Raw genomic sequence first — 14,898 nt, 5'->3', positions numbered from 1 at the left:
AAAGACGTGTTAATTTCAAAGATAAATGGTTTCTCTGTATACCACCTATCTCTACTTAAATCCCATTCATTTATTAATGCTTTCCCCTCATTAGCATTAGTAAAATAGCTTGTTTTAGTTTTGGCCGAACAGATGCTGTGCATATGAGCTTTCAAGCAGCCATATTAATATCATTTGCGCAAGTGCAAGAAGTTCCCTCCAAGCGACAGTTCATCAGACTGTGTAGATGCAGCTGACGCATGCACAATACAGATTTCCCGTTAGCAGCCATTTTAGAATTTCACTCGAGTTACTTATTAGTAATACAAGTAGGCAAGCTTCTCTTTCTTGTATGTTTAATGTTGTGCATATTAATTTTCACAATACATTAATACATTTCTACGAGTCCTTGCTCCATCCCCACACCAATCCACAAATTATCCTAACGACTGGAATGTAGTGAGTTTGTGAAAGGATGCCTTGCAGCCAAGATGACATTAATGACCTCAGGAGAACGGCTGAAGATGGAGTGGCAGTAGTTGACCTCTTTCAAATATGAAAATGCACATTGTGTAGGCCCAGGGGCAGTATTCTGCTCAGCTGCTGCAACGGAAAATCCTCCCAAACTGACAGGTTGATCAGAGAACCGATTCTCATGAGCAGGAGTTTCAGGTACCATACTCTTGTGGCCCAGTCCATTGCCCAATCAAGGGCCATTAAGATGACTTTGGCCAGGTAATTCCTGATCTCCAGAACTCTGAGCAGAAACTGTACTTGCTGGAAGGCATGCAGGAGTCAAAGTCCACTCTAGACTTCTTGGCATCTTTGAGAAAAGCTGCCTTAAACTCCAAGTGCACAATTGCTGACCTCGTTCATTCTCGGCAGTGGCAAAGATCGAGCTAGGTATTTGACCACTGACTGAAGCCACTTGTGTCAACTGTGTATACAACTGCCATTCGTAATCTGCTAAAAGTCTGCGACAGAGTACGTCTGCCCTGGGGTTTAGAGATCTTCCATCCGGTGGTTTACCACCAAAGCAATTCTCTCCATCAACTTAGACTCTGAACCACAGCCCAAACCCACCCTGCTTGTTGCACTACCACATGGCAGCGGTGTTGTCCAAGAGCAGCAGCCTTTGGTAGATGAGAAGGCCATCTGCACTAAGCAAATTGTACTAGACACAACTGCTCCAAAAAATTGATGTGTAATAGTCTCTGCCAGAGACCAGAACCCACTGATCTCCACCTCGCATTGATTGCCTCCCCAACCCAATACTAATGCATAAGTGACCATGGTCCCCTCTCTGGTCGGGGTCAGTAAGGTGGACTGCCACTGACCCAGTTGCCCCACTGGAGGTCTTTTGCCCTCTTCCCTAAAATTTGGATACAATCCAACAGATTGCCATGATTCCTTGCCTCGCCCTCCTGCATAGCCTTCCGGTTCATCTGGGTGCAGTCATCACAGGACCTGGATTCTTGCTCCGACCATAGGCATGAAAGACACTTGGGGTCCATTAGGATGTAGGGCGATGTGCCCTACATCCTTCCCCGCCCACCACCCATTTCCCCCCCGCCATATTGGTATGGAGGGGGGTACCGCGGCGGACGGGAAGACCGTCCGACGCTTTTCCGCCTGGTCGGCAAGTCAACCGGGCGGAAAAGGGTTTAATATGGTGGCAGTGTCTGCTAGACACCGCCATCCATATCAGGGTGCAGGCGGGAGGCAGCAACGCATGCAGAGTTTGAAGTTGGGGGCCCATTGTGGGCCCCCAGTATTGTGGGGGACGTATGGGGGCCCTTGGAGGGTACCTATGGTACCCCCGTGCATGTGCATGCACAACATGGCAGGCACTGCACGGTGCCTGCCACTTTGTGCATGCATATGCACAACATGCATTTTTGGCATTGAGGCAGGTGATGCTGAAAGCACCACCCGCCACAATGTTAAAAAGGCAGGGTGCGCCCGCCAGTGTGGCGTGCGCATCCTAATCACACCCACGGGACTGCCGTACTTATGGCGGCTGGCCCCTTTTTTCGTCAGGATGGCGGGTGGGTGGACAAAGTCCACCCGCCATCCTAATGATGCCCTTAGTGAGGGTCTTTCACAGAGATCGGTTTGCAACAGTGGCCCCACTGTTTGAAGCCTGTTTCTGGGGGTGACATTTTCCTTGCACACTGGTAGGCTTTTGATGAAAATATTATCTTGAAGACCAAAGAGAAGTTCTGGGTCCACATTTGAAGGCGCAGAAAGAAAAGAACTGATGCTAGCACACACAGGTGGCCCTTAAATGACAGTATGCAGGAGTACTGCTGTAAATGTTTCCAGATACAGTGTGATACCTGTGGAATGTTCACGAGGTGATGAATCTGCAGTTAGAAGTTTCATCAGTAAAATAATGCATCTGCAAGCCACAAATCATTACAACACAATTTACCATGTTGAAAGGAGAGAGACTCATTTAATTGGGGTTCCGATGTCATACATGAGCAGAAACCATAAGCTCTGCCTTAGGCAAATGTAGTTGAGTATCTTTATGAAAATTTGAGGTCATTAACAAAGGAAAGTCTTCATGTATCTTTGAGAAGTATTTGAAGGATGCCTGGCCTCGAGGCCTTTGTGATTATGTAGGATTCGCTTATTTATAGACTTTACATGCATCTATATACCCTTTGTTGATTTTAAATTACTATGGAATGTTATGATGAGATGCTTCTATCCTCTGCCCTAATGCAATGAGATCTGACAGACCTATAGCTGCAGATTCCTCACCTTGTAAGTATTCCCCAGGTGTCAGACTGGATCTTGAAATGTTTCAGTAGTACTTCAGCGTGCCTGAAGAGGGTGCTGTGTTGTCTCAATACACCGAAAGCACTTTTTTTTTCTCCCCATGAACCAGCCACAGAGGAATCCGCCTATCATGCAGTGATGATCATGTGTAGGGAGGCTAAAATACCTTACCTCCAGGTCCCCACCTGGGACATTAACACTGTCTTTACAGAAGTCCTGCAACTGGGGAAAACATGGTCCGAGTCCATTCTTCCCTTTAACGAGGCACTGACAGATACTTTATTGGGGGCTTGGGCCAAACCTTACTCTATCCCGTTAATGCCAGATATTTGTTGGGACTTAACTCACACACGCTTTGAGATTCGGTGGTACAACTCCTCCCGGGTGTGTGTGCTCCTGACAAGCCATAGCAAACTGCAATGTCCCAGGGGTGGGCACCCCAGTAACATTGTTGGAGATGGCCCTTGGGGGGCGGGGGAGTCCCCAGGGCCATGTAGGGGTCCTGAAGGGGGGCGGGGGGGGCGCGCAGCCCTCTCCTTTTATTCAGATTTACCCCAAGGAGGTGGTGGTGCTCTGGGCAGGGAGTCCGCGATGGAACCCCTTAGTTATTGTGTCTCCCGGGGAAGTGGTGGTCCCTGGGACTGTGTGGGGTGGCATGGCCCCTACGCTTTATCTTCTAAGCCCCAGGGAGGTGTTGGTCCCCAGGGCGGGGGGTACACAAGGCCCGCCAATTTATGTACATTTTCCCCGGGGAGATGGTGGTCCCCGGGCCCCAAACATAATTGGAAATGGCCCTGGGGAGGCATTCCTTTGGAGTTCTCCGGTAGTGTAGATGACGCGCTGGCATTTAATGCATTTAATGCTTTGCTCACACACATGGCCAACCAAGTAACACCATATAGCGTCTGCTCTAGAGGACTGGGAGGGCCAACTTCCCCCTGCTTTAACGATTCACTTAAAGCAATGAGAGAACAGTCCAAAAAGTTTGAAAGAACATGGGGAAAATTGTACTTTCCGGGAGTTAAGGAACATTATAATAAAGAGCTTTCATCCTATCACAAAGGAATAAAAATAGTGCAAGCTAAATATTTAGCCAGTGATAATTCTGAGGGCATAAGAGGTTTTTAAAATTGTAAAAAAATTCACTAATCCATCCGCTATTTCTCCGACATTAGAAGATTCATTTAAGCTCTGCTTACAATTATCTGTTTTTTTTTTGGTGGGGAAGATTTGTAATATTGTGGAGTCATTAAGCTGTTTGCGCCCAGACAATATAACCCATGTCATGACACAAGGTTGCTGCTGAGATTTACCAAAAAAAATTAATTGGTCAGACAACAGCAATATAACCTCTAGTGGAACAGAAGTTCATTTTCCAATAAGTTTTCCCCTGATGGTATGTTCACTGCTGGAGTTTTCCTCTTTCTCAGTTCTTTTAATGTTTGTTTATTACGTAACATTGCAGCAAAGATACAAGGACTCCAGACAATAGCATTTAGGTGTGTGTGTTGTGTACAGTCTCTAGGTAGGGGAGCCCACTACCAGCCCTCCAGCTCATGATAAGAAGAAGAGGGAATGACTGCTCCTCGACCCCCCCCCTGCCCCCCTAACTTTGTTTTGATGTCTCTCTTTCTCTATCTTTCTCTCTGGCTCGCTCTGTCTCGCTCGCGCCCTTGTTTGCTCTTGCTCTTTCTCGCTCTCATATACTGGTACCTCCCTCCTCGCCACTGCCATCCGAGTATTCCCCTCAATCCTGTTCCCCCAGTATGTCCAACCTAGTCGACCACAACTCAAGGTCCCACTCTATATGTTCATCCGTGCGGACTCAAGTCTACACTTCTCGGCCAACGTACACTCCAACAAATCAGCCCTCCATTTCGTAATTGCCGGGGGCATGTAACTAGCCCAGTGTATGGCTAGCCGTTGGTGGGTTCCTCTCTCTCTTGAAGACTCAATGCATGCTATTAAAGCCTGTAAATTCGGTTCTACTATGGATCTGTGCCCCCCTTCAGATTCTTGCTGCTGATGCCTTTAATCTGGCTTTAAATTTATTATTAAATTAATCTATACGACAGGCTATTGTCCAATGTGCTGGAACAGGGCTACATTGATACTGCTGTTGAAGAAGCAGTCAGTGGATAAATCCATTTTGGCCAATTATAGGCTGCTGGCCTTTTAAAAAATCCTTGAGAAACTGGTTAATTCTCATCCTTCCAGCTACCTTGAAGCAAATAGACTTCTTCATCCTTCACCATCTGGCTTTCGGCCAGGTTTTAGCACAGAATCCGCTTTAGTTGAAGTTTGATGATCTTAAACTTGAAGTGGATAGTGTAAAGGTGTCCTTATTGCTGCTGAAATTTTCGGTGGCATTCAATACAGTTTCCCACCCAATCCTGCTACGACGTTTGTGTGATATCGTGATAGGTGGGACCACTTTGCAGTGGCTACGTTCTTTCCTTTCGGATAGATTTCAAGTGGTGTGGAGGCCACACTTTGCTTCTGAGCCCAAGCCTTTGAAGTACAGAGTTCCTCAGAGCTCGGCGATAAACTCAATATTGTTTAATATCGATCTAGCTCCACTAGCAGCTCTGGCGGATGCTTTTGGTGTGCAGATTTTTTCCTATGCCGGTGGCAGTTGATGCCAACATGGGAGGGTGATGTGCCAACTGTCCAGTTTGGATTCAGATCGTGCCTTTCAGCAGTGTCAAATTGGATGTCTCAGAACAATCGCCAATGTAACACTAGCAAGACAGAAGTGTTGTTTTTTTGGCTCCCTACCTCCTCAGTGGGGAGGTGAGATCTGGTCCAATTCATCCTGCCCTCCTCCAACTCCTTCCACTGTAGTGTGTAATCTAGGAATAAAATGAGATAATCTACCCTCCAATTCCCAAGTTGAGAGCGTGGTTGGGTATGTTTTGGCCTCATCAGGATGCTGAGGAAGTTATTGTATATGCTTCCCACTTCTGTCAAAAGTTGGTGATCCAATCTTTAACGTCCCGACTGGACTATGTGAATTTTCTCTACTGGGGTCTCCCAGAGTACTTGTTAAAAAGATTGAAGGTGGAGTTGAACACTGCAGCTCAGCTTTTACTCAAGGTTCCTAGGAGTAGCCTGATGTATGCCCGCCTCCAAGATGTGCTTTGGTTGCCAGCTAAGGCATGAGATTTGAGGGACTGACCTTAGCCCACGAAGCTTTTTACAGACTGGGCCCCAGCTATCTCTCCAAGAGGCTACTGCATTATCAGCCTCCAAGATCATTGCTCTCTACGGATGATGAACTGGCAGTGATGCCGAAGACCAAGATGGGGTGATTCTTCATTTTCTATCATAGCTACCAGAGGCTGGAATTCTTTGCCGTTGTCTCTCAGAACAATTAAGGATCTGGAGTCTTTTAAATGTCAGTTGAAGACTTGGCTTTTTAATGAAATGTTTCTATTTCTCACTAATAGATTCTCCCGCTTCCTGACCTGTTAGCACTGGGAAACTTGCCCAAATCCCTGAAAGGAAAAGAGAATCTTTATGGGGGACAATGGGCCATATGCACAAACATTTTTGCTGTTGTAATGTTGTGATCATATCTAGGACCCTAATTAAATAATCCCGATTTATGGCTCATGTGGTTATAATAAATCATACCCTTATAAAGGCATAAGAATCAAATCCATATTCAGTAATAGCCAATGCAAACCAAATACGGCAAGGCCTTAGACTCCTAGAAAGCCCAACGAGTTCTTTCAACAAACCAAACCTCCAGCAACCTGGGAATTCCCCATGCTTTTGTTTTGATTTGTCCTAGAACTCCTGCGAGCACTGAAAGAATGGCCAGTTCTTATTGACCTCCTTTATTGACGTCTTATGTCCAACCTTACGTCAAACACGGCACCTTCCAGGTATAAATATACCAGCGTTTGCCTTAAGCAACACACAGTGGTGTGGAGCAGAGCGGGTATCTACTTATCCGAAGCCCAGCTGATGCAAGTGCCGAGGAAGCCCTCCCTCCCATTTGACGCACTGAGAAAGACGCTGTCTTTTTCTCCTGCAGAGAAAATCCACCTCCAGTGTTTCCAGTCACCCTTGCGGGTTACTGGGAGATCGAGTCCTGAGAGCGAGATACAAGACCTCCTTCATTCTAAAACCAAGGTACGGAGCTGATTAGATCCTTAGAGAATTCTTGAGTCTGATTCTTGGCAAAAACTAACTTAACTTAAACTGCAGCTCATTTACTCCTTCCCACGTACTAGGCTTAGGTTAGGTACACCGGGGTAGGCGTATTTAAAAGCACCAGTTGAGTACGTTTAGTCAAACTTTTATCATTGTATGTAACTGTATATATTTTATACATTTTAAGTATCATATGGCTCAGAAACCATATCCATGCTTTTAGAGTATTATTTCATAATACTCCTTTTACTGTACGCACTTTACTTTATAACAAGTATTGCAATTGTGGCAATTCATTTCTCTTGCATGAGAAAGAAGACTGCTCAATATATAATACCCTTTTATTGAAAACGCCCGTCTCTCTATTTCTCTGCCCTCTGGTGAAACTAAGTATGCACGATTGACTGAGTGAAATAGCTATCTATTGTTTTCACAAGACTCTGGAGATATACTCCTTATTCTTTAATACAGGCAAACTTTAATTAAGTCTAACATATTCAAAAGAGACCTAGTCGACCTCAGTCCTACGTCTAAACTATTGTTTGTTATTCCAATGCGCAGAGCCTATTGAGAAAATAGGAACTACACTACAGTAAATGGCCCGATACAGCGGTTGCCGATCGCAAAAATGCTTTTAAATATGTACATAAAACATGCGAGTTAGTAACACGTTACCCAACTCATTTGTGTTTGCGATTCGGTTTTTGGAAGAGGTGAGTTTAGGATGACCCTTCCAAATTCGGAATCTGAATGGGATGTAGGAGTGTTTTGCGACCAACATTCATATTTTACCGACTCCTTGAAGGAGGTGGTAACCCATTCGCAACTGGGAAGGGGTTCCTAAGGAACCCCTTCCTCTTTGAGACTGGAAAACAAATATTTTTAAGAGCCTACTCATAAAAAATTAAACTTTACAGTTTTTCTTTTTAAATGCAGCCACTTTTCCTTTAAGGAAAACGGGCTGCATTAATTTTTTTTTAAATAAAATTGCTTTATTAAAAAGCAATCCGAGATATCATTGTCTGCTGATCCCAGCAGGCCACCATCATTCTGATGGCTGAGATTCCCAATGGGTCGCAAACTTCAACCCAAGTCATTAACATTCATGAGGTAGGTCATTTGTGACCCATTAGGAATCAATATTTCAAAGATGTACATTTTCTTGCATCAGGGATTGTGATTGACTAATTGGATTTGGTAAGAATCACAATTAAGACATCTCAATTCCTCATTTTGTACATGTGGCCCTATACTTTTCAAGTCACCATTCGTTGGCGAATTACAGTTAACCTTACTGCTACCTGATGCCTTGGTGCCGAACACTCCTGTTTCTAAACACCTTTTTGTAAAGCAAATCTCGACCATATGGATGGATGGATGTACACCAGCCCCAAAAAAGTTACTGCTTGAAGTACTAGTTTTATGCCAAATTTGGTGTAGTTCTGTTAATTGGTTTTGATGTAGCACAGTGCAAAAGTTCCTTTGGAGTTAATATAGAAAAGTAACCTTTTTTGCACAAACATGACATGTAGATTAGCAACTTACACTCTGATGGATGTTTTGTGCAGAGTATTCAAACTGCAACAGTTTTTATAACCCAAGCTAAAAATGTTTTTCATAGAAATTGAGACCTAATCATAACTGTATAGTGGCGATCACTGACCATATTTTAGAGCAAGGGATAGAAAGAGTGTTTATAGGACAGCATATTCCATGCTGTGCACCTCCCATAACAAACTGGTCTTGGGGATGTGACTAGTGAATTGTAACTGGTTTGTTTAAAACTGTGTAAGCCCAGCCAGGATATTACCAGTGGAATGCGAAGGGCACTGGTGTGTTTTGTTAAACACAGATAGTGATCTAGATGGACTAAACTAGCAGTACCTAGTATCAGAAGTGGTTGCCCCAGACATGATTTAGGAGAGGTATGTGAGCTTCCTTTGTGTTCTTGTAACATATGCAACCTAGGTAAGGCCTTAATGAACCCCACCAACTCGGGTGCACCCACGGACTTGTGCCTCTATCGGCCTCTTCAACCTCCGAGGCGATGGCATCGCCATCGTCCACAAGAACATCATCTGCATCACAACCAACTCCGACGACACCCTCACAGCGGCAGAACACCTGCACTTCCAGATACACACCGACCCCAAGACCACCCTCAGAGGCACCCTCATCTACAGACCCCCAGGACCACGCACACAATTCAGCGAAGACATCACCAATTTCATCAGCCCGCACGCCCTCCCCTCCGCTGACTACATCCTCCTCAGGGACCTCAACTTCCACCTGGAGAACAACAATGACCGCAACACCCCCACCCTGATGGACAACTTCGGACTCAAGCAACTGGTGACCACCCCCACCCACTACGCCGGCCACACGCTTGACCCCGTCTTCTCCTCCAGCAAGGACGTCTCCTTCAGCCACGCTACTGGACTCCACTGGACGGATCACAGCTGCGTCCACTTCAGCTTCAGGAGGACCACGATCCACCACTGCCCACAACAGGTCCCCCGCAGAAGCTGGAACAAGATCACAGCCGACCAGCTCGCCACATCCCTGAACCAGAACCCTCCAGCCAGCTCAACGAACCCCGACCAAGCCGCCAACAACCTCACGAGGTGGATCAGCAACTGCGCAGACGACCTCGCCCCACTGAAGAACCTCCCCCCCCCCCCCCCCCCCCGCCGGACCCGGCACCAAGAAAGCGTCCTGGTTTACCGACAAACTCAAGAGCTCCAAGAAGAACTGCCGAGCCCTCGAGAAAGCCTGGCGCAGAGACCCTACTACAGACAACATGACTATCCTCAAGCTCGCTACTCGAAAACACCACCAGCTGATCCGCACCACCAAGAAAACCGCATTCAAGGAACGACTAGAAAACAACGCCCACAACTGCAAGGAACTCTTCAACATGGTCAAGGAGCTCTCGAACCCCAGCGCCGAAATAAACAACATCACCCCCTCGCAAGATCTCTGAACTCACTCACCTCGTTTTTCCACAGCAAGATCGCAGACATACACAACAGTTTCAGCACACAGCCAACACACCCTACGACCGCACCAACACCCCCCCACCACCACCATCCGAGCCTGGACCCTGGTCAACACCGAAGACACCATCCGCACGATGAACTCCATCCACTCCAGATCACCAACCGACCCCTGCCCTCACCACGTCTTCAACAAGGCCGACGCCATCATCGCACCCCACCTGTGGGACATCATCAACGCCTTCTTCGACACCGCCACCTTCCCCGAGAGCTGGAAGCACGCCGAACTCAGCGCCCTACTGAAGAAACCATCAGCGGACCCCACCGAACTCAAAAACTACCGCCCATCTCGCTCCTTCCTTTTCCTGCCTAAGTCATTGAAAAGACCGTCAACAGACAGCTGGCCGCCTTCCTCGAAAAGAATGGATCCCTCGACCACTCAGTCTGGCTTCCGGGCAAACCACAGCACCGCGACCGCCCTCATCGCAGGCACCGATGACCTCAGATCCCTGCTCGACAACGGGGAAACAGCGGCCCTCGTCCTCCTGGACCTCTCCGCGGCGTTCGACACGGTCTGCAACCGCACCCTAGTACAATGCCTCAGCAACCTCGGAATCCAAGAGACGGCACTGGAGTGGATCATCTCCTTCCTTGCCGGAAGAACCCAGAGAGTCGCCTCAGTTCAGATCCGAGGCCACCAAAGTCATCTGCGGCGTACCCCAAGGGTCATCCCTCAGCCCCACGCTGTTCAACATCTACATGAGCCCCCTTGGGGCCATCGCATGCCAACACAACCTCAACATCTCCTACGCCAACGACACCCAGCTGATCCTCTCCCTCACCAACGACCCGCCACCACCAGAACTAACCTACACGAAGGGATGAAAGACGTAGCCGAGTGGATGATGAACCGCCGTCTGAAACTGAACTCAGATAAGACGGAAGTCCTCATCCTGGGATCCTCACCCTCCGCCTGGGACGACTCCTGGTGGCCCCCTGCCCTGGGCAGCGCACCCAAGCCCACAGACCACGCACGCAACCTGGGCTTCATCCTTGACTCCTCCCTCTCTATGACCAGACAAGTCAACGCCGTCTCCTCGTCATGCTTCAACATCCTCCGCATGCTACGTAAGATCTTCAGGTGGATCCCCACCAAAACCAGGAAGACGGTCACCCAGGCCCTCGTCACCAGCCGACTGGACTACGGCAACACCCTCTACACCGGAAAGATCAGCCAAACTTCAGAAGAGACTCCAGCGCATCCAGAACGCCTCAGCATGCCTCATCCTGGACATTCCCCGACACAGCCACATCTCCGAACATCTGAGAAACCTGCACTGGCTCCCCGTCAGCAAGAGAATCACGTTCCGACTCCTCACCCACGCACATAAAGCGCTCCACAACCAAGGCCCAAGATACCTCAACGACCGTCTGACCTTCTACACACCCACCCAACAACTACGATCGGCCATCCACGCCCTCGCCGCCGTTCCCCGCATCCGAAGGGTCACACCGGGAGGAAGATCCTTCTCCTACCTGGCTGCCAAGACTTGGAACTCCCTCCCCATCCACCTCCGCCTGACCCAAGACCACCTCTCCTTCAGGAAGCAACTCAAGACCTGGCTGTTCGAGCAGTAGCGGACCCCCTTCCCCCAGTGCCTTGAGACCCTACGGGTGAGTAGCGCGCTATACAAATGCTTTGATTGATTGATTGATTGACCAGATCAGCCACCATCCTCAACTTCACCATCTCCACAGCCACCATCCTCAACTTCTCCATCTCCACAGCCACCTGCCCCAATGCCTGGAAACACTCCGAGGTCCAACCTCTTCTCATGAAAACCTCCGCAGACCCAACTACCTAAAGAGCTATTGCCCCATCTCACTGCTCCAGTTCCACTCCAAAGTCCTGGATAAGGCCATCAACCTCCAACTCTCTGAACACCTCGAGAGAAACAACCTTCTAAATCCCTCCCAATCTGGATTCAGAGCCAACCACAGCACCGAGACAGCCCTGATCACCGCAACGGATGACATCCGTAACCTACTCGACAGAGGAGTAACAGCTGCCCTGATCCTTCTCTACCTCTCTGCTGCCTTCAACACCATCTCCCACCATACACTCCTTAATAGTCTGCACCAGATCGGCATCAAGGATGAAGCTCTTAGGTGAATGGCACTTTTCCTCATGGGGCCCATACAGAGGATTTGTCTCCCTCCACCTTACAGCCCAAGCACACCATCTGCGGCATCTAGCAAGGTGTCCTTTAGATGTTGACGAGGGTGCAACTGATTCACCCTCTTCAACATCTTCATGACGCCGCTAGCAGACGTCGTCCGAGCCCATACCCTCCACATCTTCTCCTTATGCCGACAACACCGAGCTCATCTTCACTCTCAACGGACCTTAATACCACAAAAAACTTTCACAACGGCATTAAGAATGTTTCAGCCTGGTTGAGCGACAACTGCCTGAAGCTCAGTGCGGACAAAACTGAAGTGCTGATTTTCAGCAGCCACACCTCCCTCAGGAATGACTCCCGATGACCATCGGAACTCAGACCCACCTCCCACTGCGAAAGATCTTAACAACCTCTGCATCATCCTTTACAGCGAACTCTCCATGAAATGACAGGTCAACACCATAGCTTCAGCCTGATTTTACACCCTTAATATGCTCTGCAGAATCTTCAAGTGGCTACCCATCAGCCTCCAAAAAGCAGTGACTCAGGCCCTCATCACCACCTATCTGGACTAGGGCAACACATTATGCAGGCACCACAGGAGAACTTCTGAGAAGACTCCTGATGATCCAAAAGCAGCAGCCAGACTGAGTCTCAACCTGCCCAAAAGAACCTACATCTCCCTGCACCTGAGAGATGTTCACTGGCTCCCCATCCAGAAGAGGTGCCACTTAAGGCTCTTGACCCATGCCTATAAAGCCCTCTATGACCAAGGACCAGCATACATAAACCACAGCCTGAACTTCCACCAATCAGGAAACCTTGGCTCTGCTCACCTCGCAGAGATACTGCGCTTCCGCTGCTGCCGGACCAGAGGTCGATCCCTCTCACCTCACTGCCAAATCCTGGAATGCCCTTTCCCTATTCCTTTGAACAGCACCGTCATTGATTGACTTCAGGAAAGGACTCCAGACCTGGCTCTTCGACTGAGACCATCAGCCCAGCACCTGGTTACGCTCACGGGTGATAAGCAGACCTTTCCTTGTATTTAGTATTGCCATGTTCAATAGTTGCTCCATTATTCCAGACTGTAGTTTCTTCACTGTTTAAAATACAAAATGGTGGTTTAATTTCACCCACAACACACTGCTTCATTATTTTACTAGATATTCCTATGTTCTGAAAAGTTCATGTTGGAATAGCTGTTAAAAAAAAAAGTATACCTCTAACCGTAAATCTCAATGTCTGTAGATTTACTATCCCAAAACTATGTGTAACATACAAGTATTTATTTAGTATGTGTCCATTATGAAGCAATTGAAAGACCAAATCTAATTTTCTTCTGTTTTTTTCAGGCATGTCCAACTGCTATCGAGGAAGTTTTTAAATCCAAGCTTCACATAATTGGAGCAGTTGGGATTGGAATTGCTGTTGTGATGGTTCGTATTTGGAATTGCTGTATAATAATTGGTACCTCCTGGATTTATAGTATTGTTTGTTGGTAGACCTGGCCCTTGGATTTCCTTACTGTTTTCCCTAAGATTAGGACTAGATGCATTAGGGCATGGGCAGAACACCAAATATCTTAAGGAAACACCGTCTCTGATTAACCTATGTCTCAAATTCTCTGACAGGCGAGCATTTATTTAAATCCATTTGAAAGCTTCTACTTACCTCTATTTATTTGACATATAAATAGTAAACTGGCTTGGACATTTAAAAAGGGGCAAATACACATAGTTTTTTGCTTAACTTTTAGTTGATTTGAATTGAGGAATAAACTTGCTGCTTCTAGAAAAAATGAGTGGTGATTTAGCAATGATTTAAAAAAACAAAAAAAAACTGTCTGCTAGATGCCTAAAAATGGAAACGGGGACATGAGGTGACCATGAGTTACTGCAATGCTTTTGACTAACTCCTCTTCACTTCACCCCCTTTCCAGACTGTTAGCAGTCAACATAACCACCTCCTATCCAGCTTGATTAACTTGTCACATTAATGTGAGCCAATAAGCTGTTTTCCTAAAGATCTCCATTCACCAGTTAGATTTCTTAGTGAGCAGCATTCATGTATGTACCAGTTTATGCTTTATATGCGAGTACTTAATAGTATTTGACTTTCTAGCCATTGATACCGCAAAACTGTCGTATGCTTAGAAAGGGCTTTCATCACCTGAGAATAATGGTTTCAGAACTTCAACCAAAAAAAATCTATTCTTTTAGGTAGTGTTTATTTACCGGATTGTTATACAGTTAAATACAGCATATAGATCTCTGTACTGTGGAAGACGTCCAGGTTAAGTAGTCTTATAAGCAATAAAGGGACTATTATCGTAGCTCAAGTCTTGCAGTAAACAAAATCCTCAATGTCTAAACCGTACTACTTGCTCATTATTATAACATTTGATTCAAGTACATCTGAGTAAGCTTTAGCTTGTTTGAACAGGGGAGCCCTGTGATTTTTCACCCAGTAAGTGCCTTCTTACCCAAAGATAATTTCAGAGTGTGAAGCTACCTCTTATGATATTTTTGGAACACTTGAAGACCTGCCACCAAATTCCACTAAACCACACATTGGCGATACGACTGCAGTCTCTAACTTGCATAAAAGCCATGTAAACCATAAATTACACATGAGATAAATGCCCCTAGTTGTGAACCACAAAGTAGAAATTGACTCTCAGAACGGAGAACATTGCAAAATGATTGACTTCTAACTGGTGTCCAGGAGAAGAGGTAAAGGTTTTACTTGTGGAACTAGGATCACAGGAGGAGGGTCAAAAATGTGTAGTC

At 46.8% G+C, this 14,898-nt stretch overlaps 1 protein-coding gene across 2 annotated transcripts in view; it reads left to right on the top strand.

Moving 5' to 3' along the window:
- Positions 1–14,898, top strand: part of CD9 (CD9 molecule) — a 198,650-nt gene that overhangs the window by 170,339 nt on the left and 13,413 nt on the right. For both annotated transcript variants that reach the window (XM_086921194.1, XM_086921202.1), the window contains exon 7: positions 13,462–13,545. In XM_086921194.1, the coding sequence (XP_086777320.1) occupies positions 13,462–13,545 (84 nt within the window). The remainder of the gene's footprint in view (positions 1–13,461; positions 13,546–14,898) is intronic.

Source organism: Lissotriton vulgaris, chromosome 1_1 (genome assembly GCF_964263255.1).
Source record: "Lissotriton vulgaris chromosome 1_1, aLisVul1.2, whole genome shotgun sequence".
In the NCBI taxonomy this organism is placed as follows: domain Eukaryota; kingdom Metazoa; phylum Chordata; class Amphibia; order Caudata; family Salamandridae; genus Lissotriton; species Lissotriton vulgaris.
This window is presented reverse-complemented; position numbering and strand designations above follow the sequence as displayed.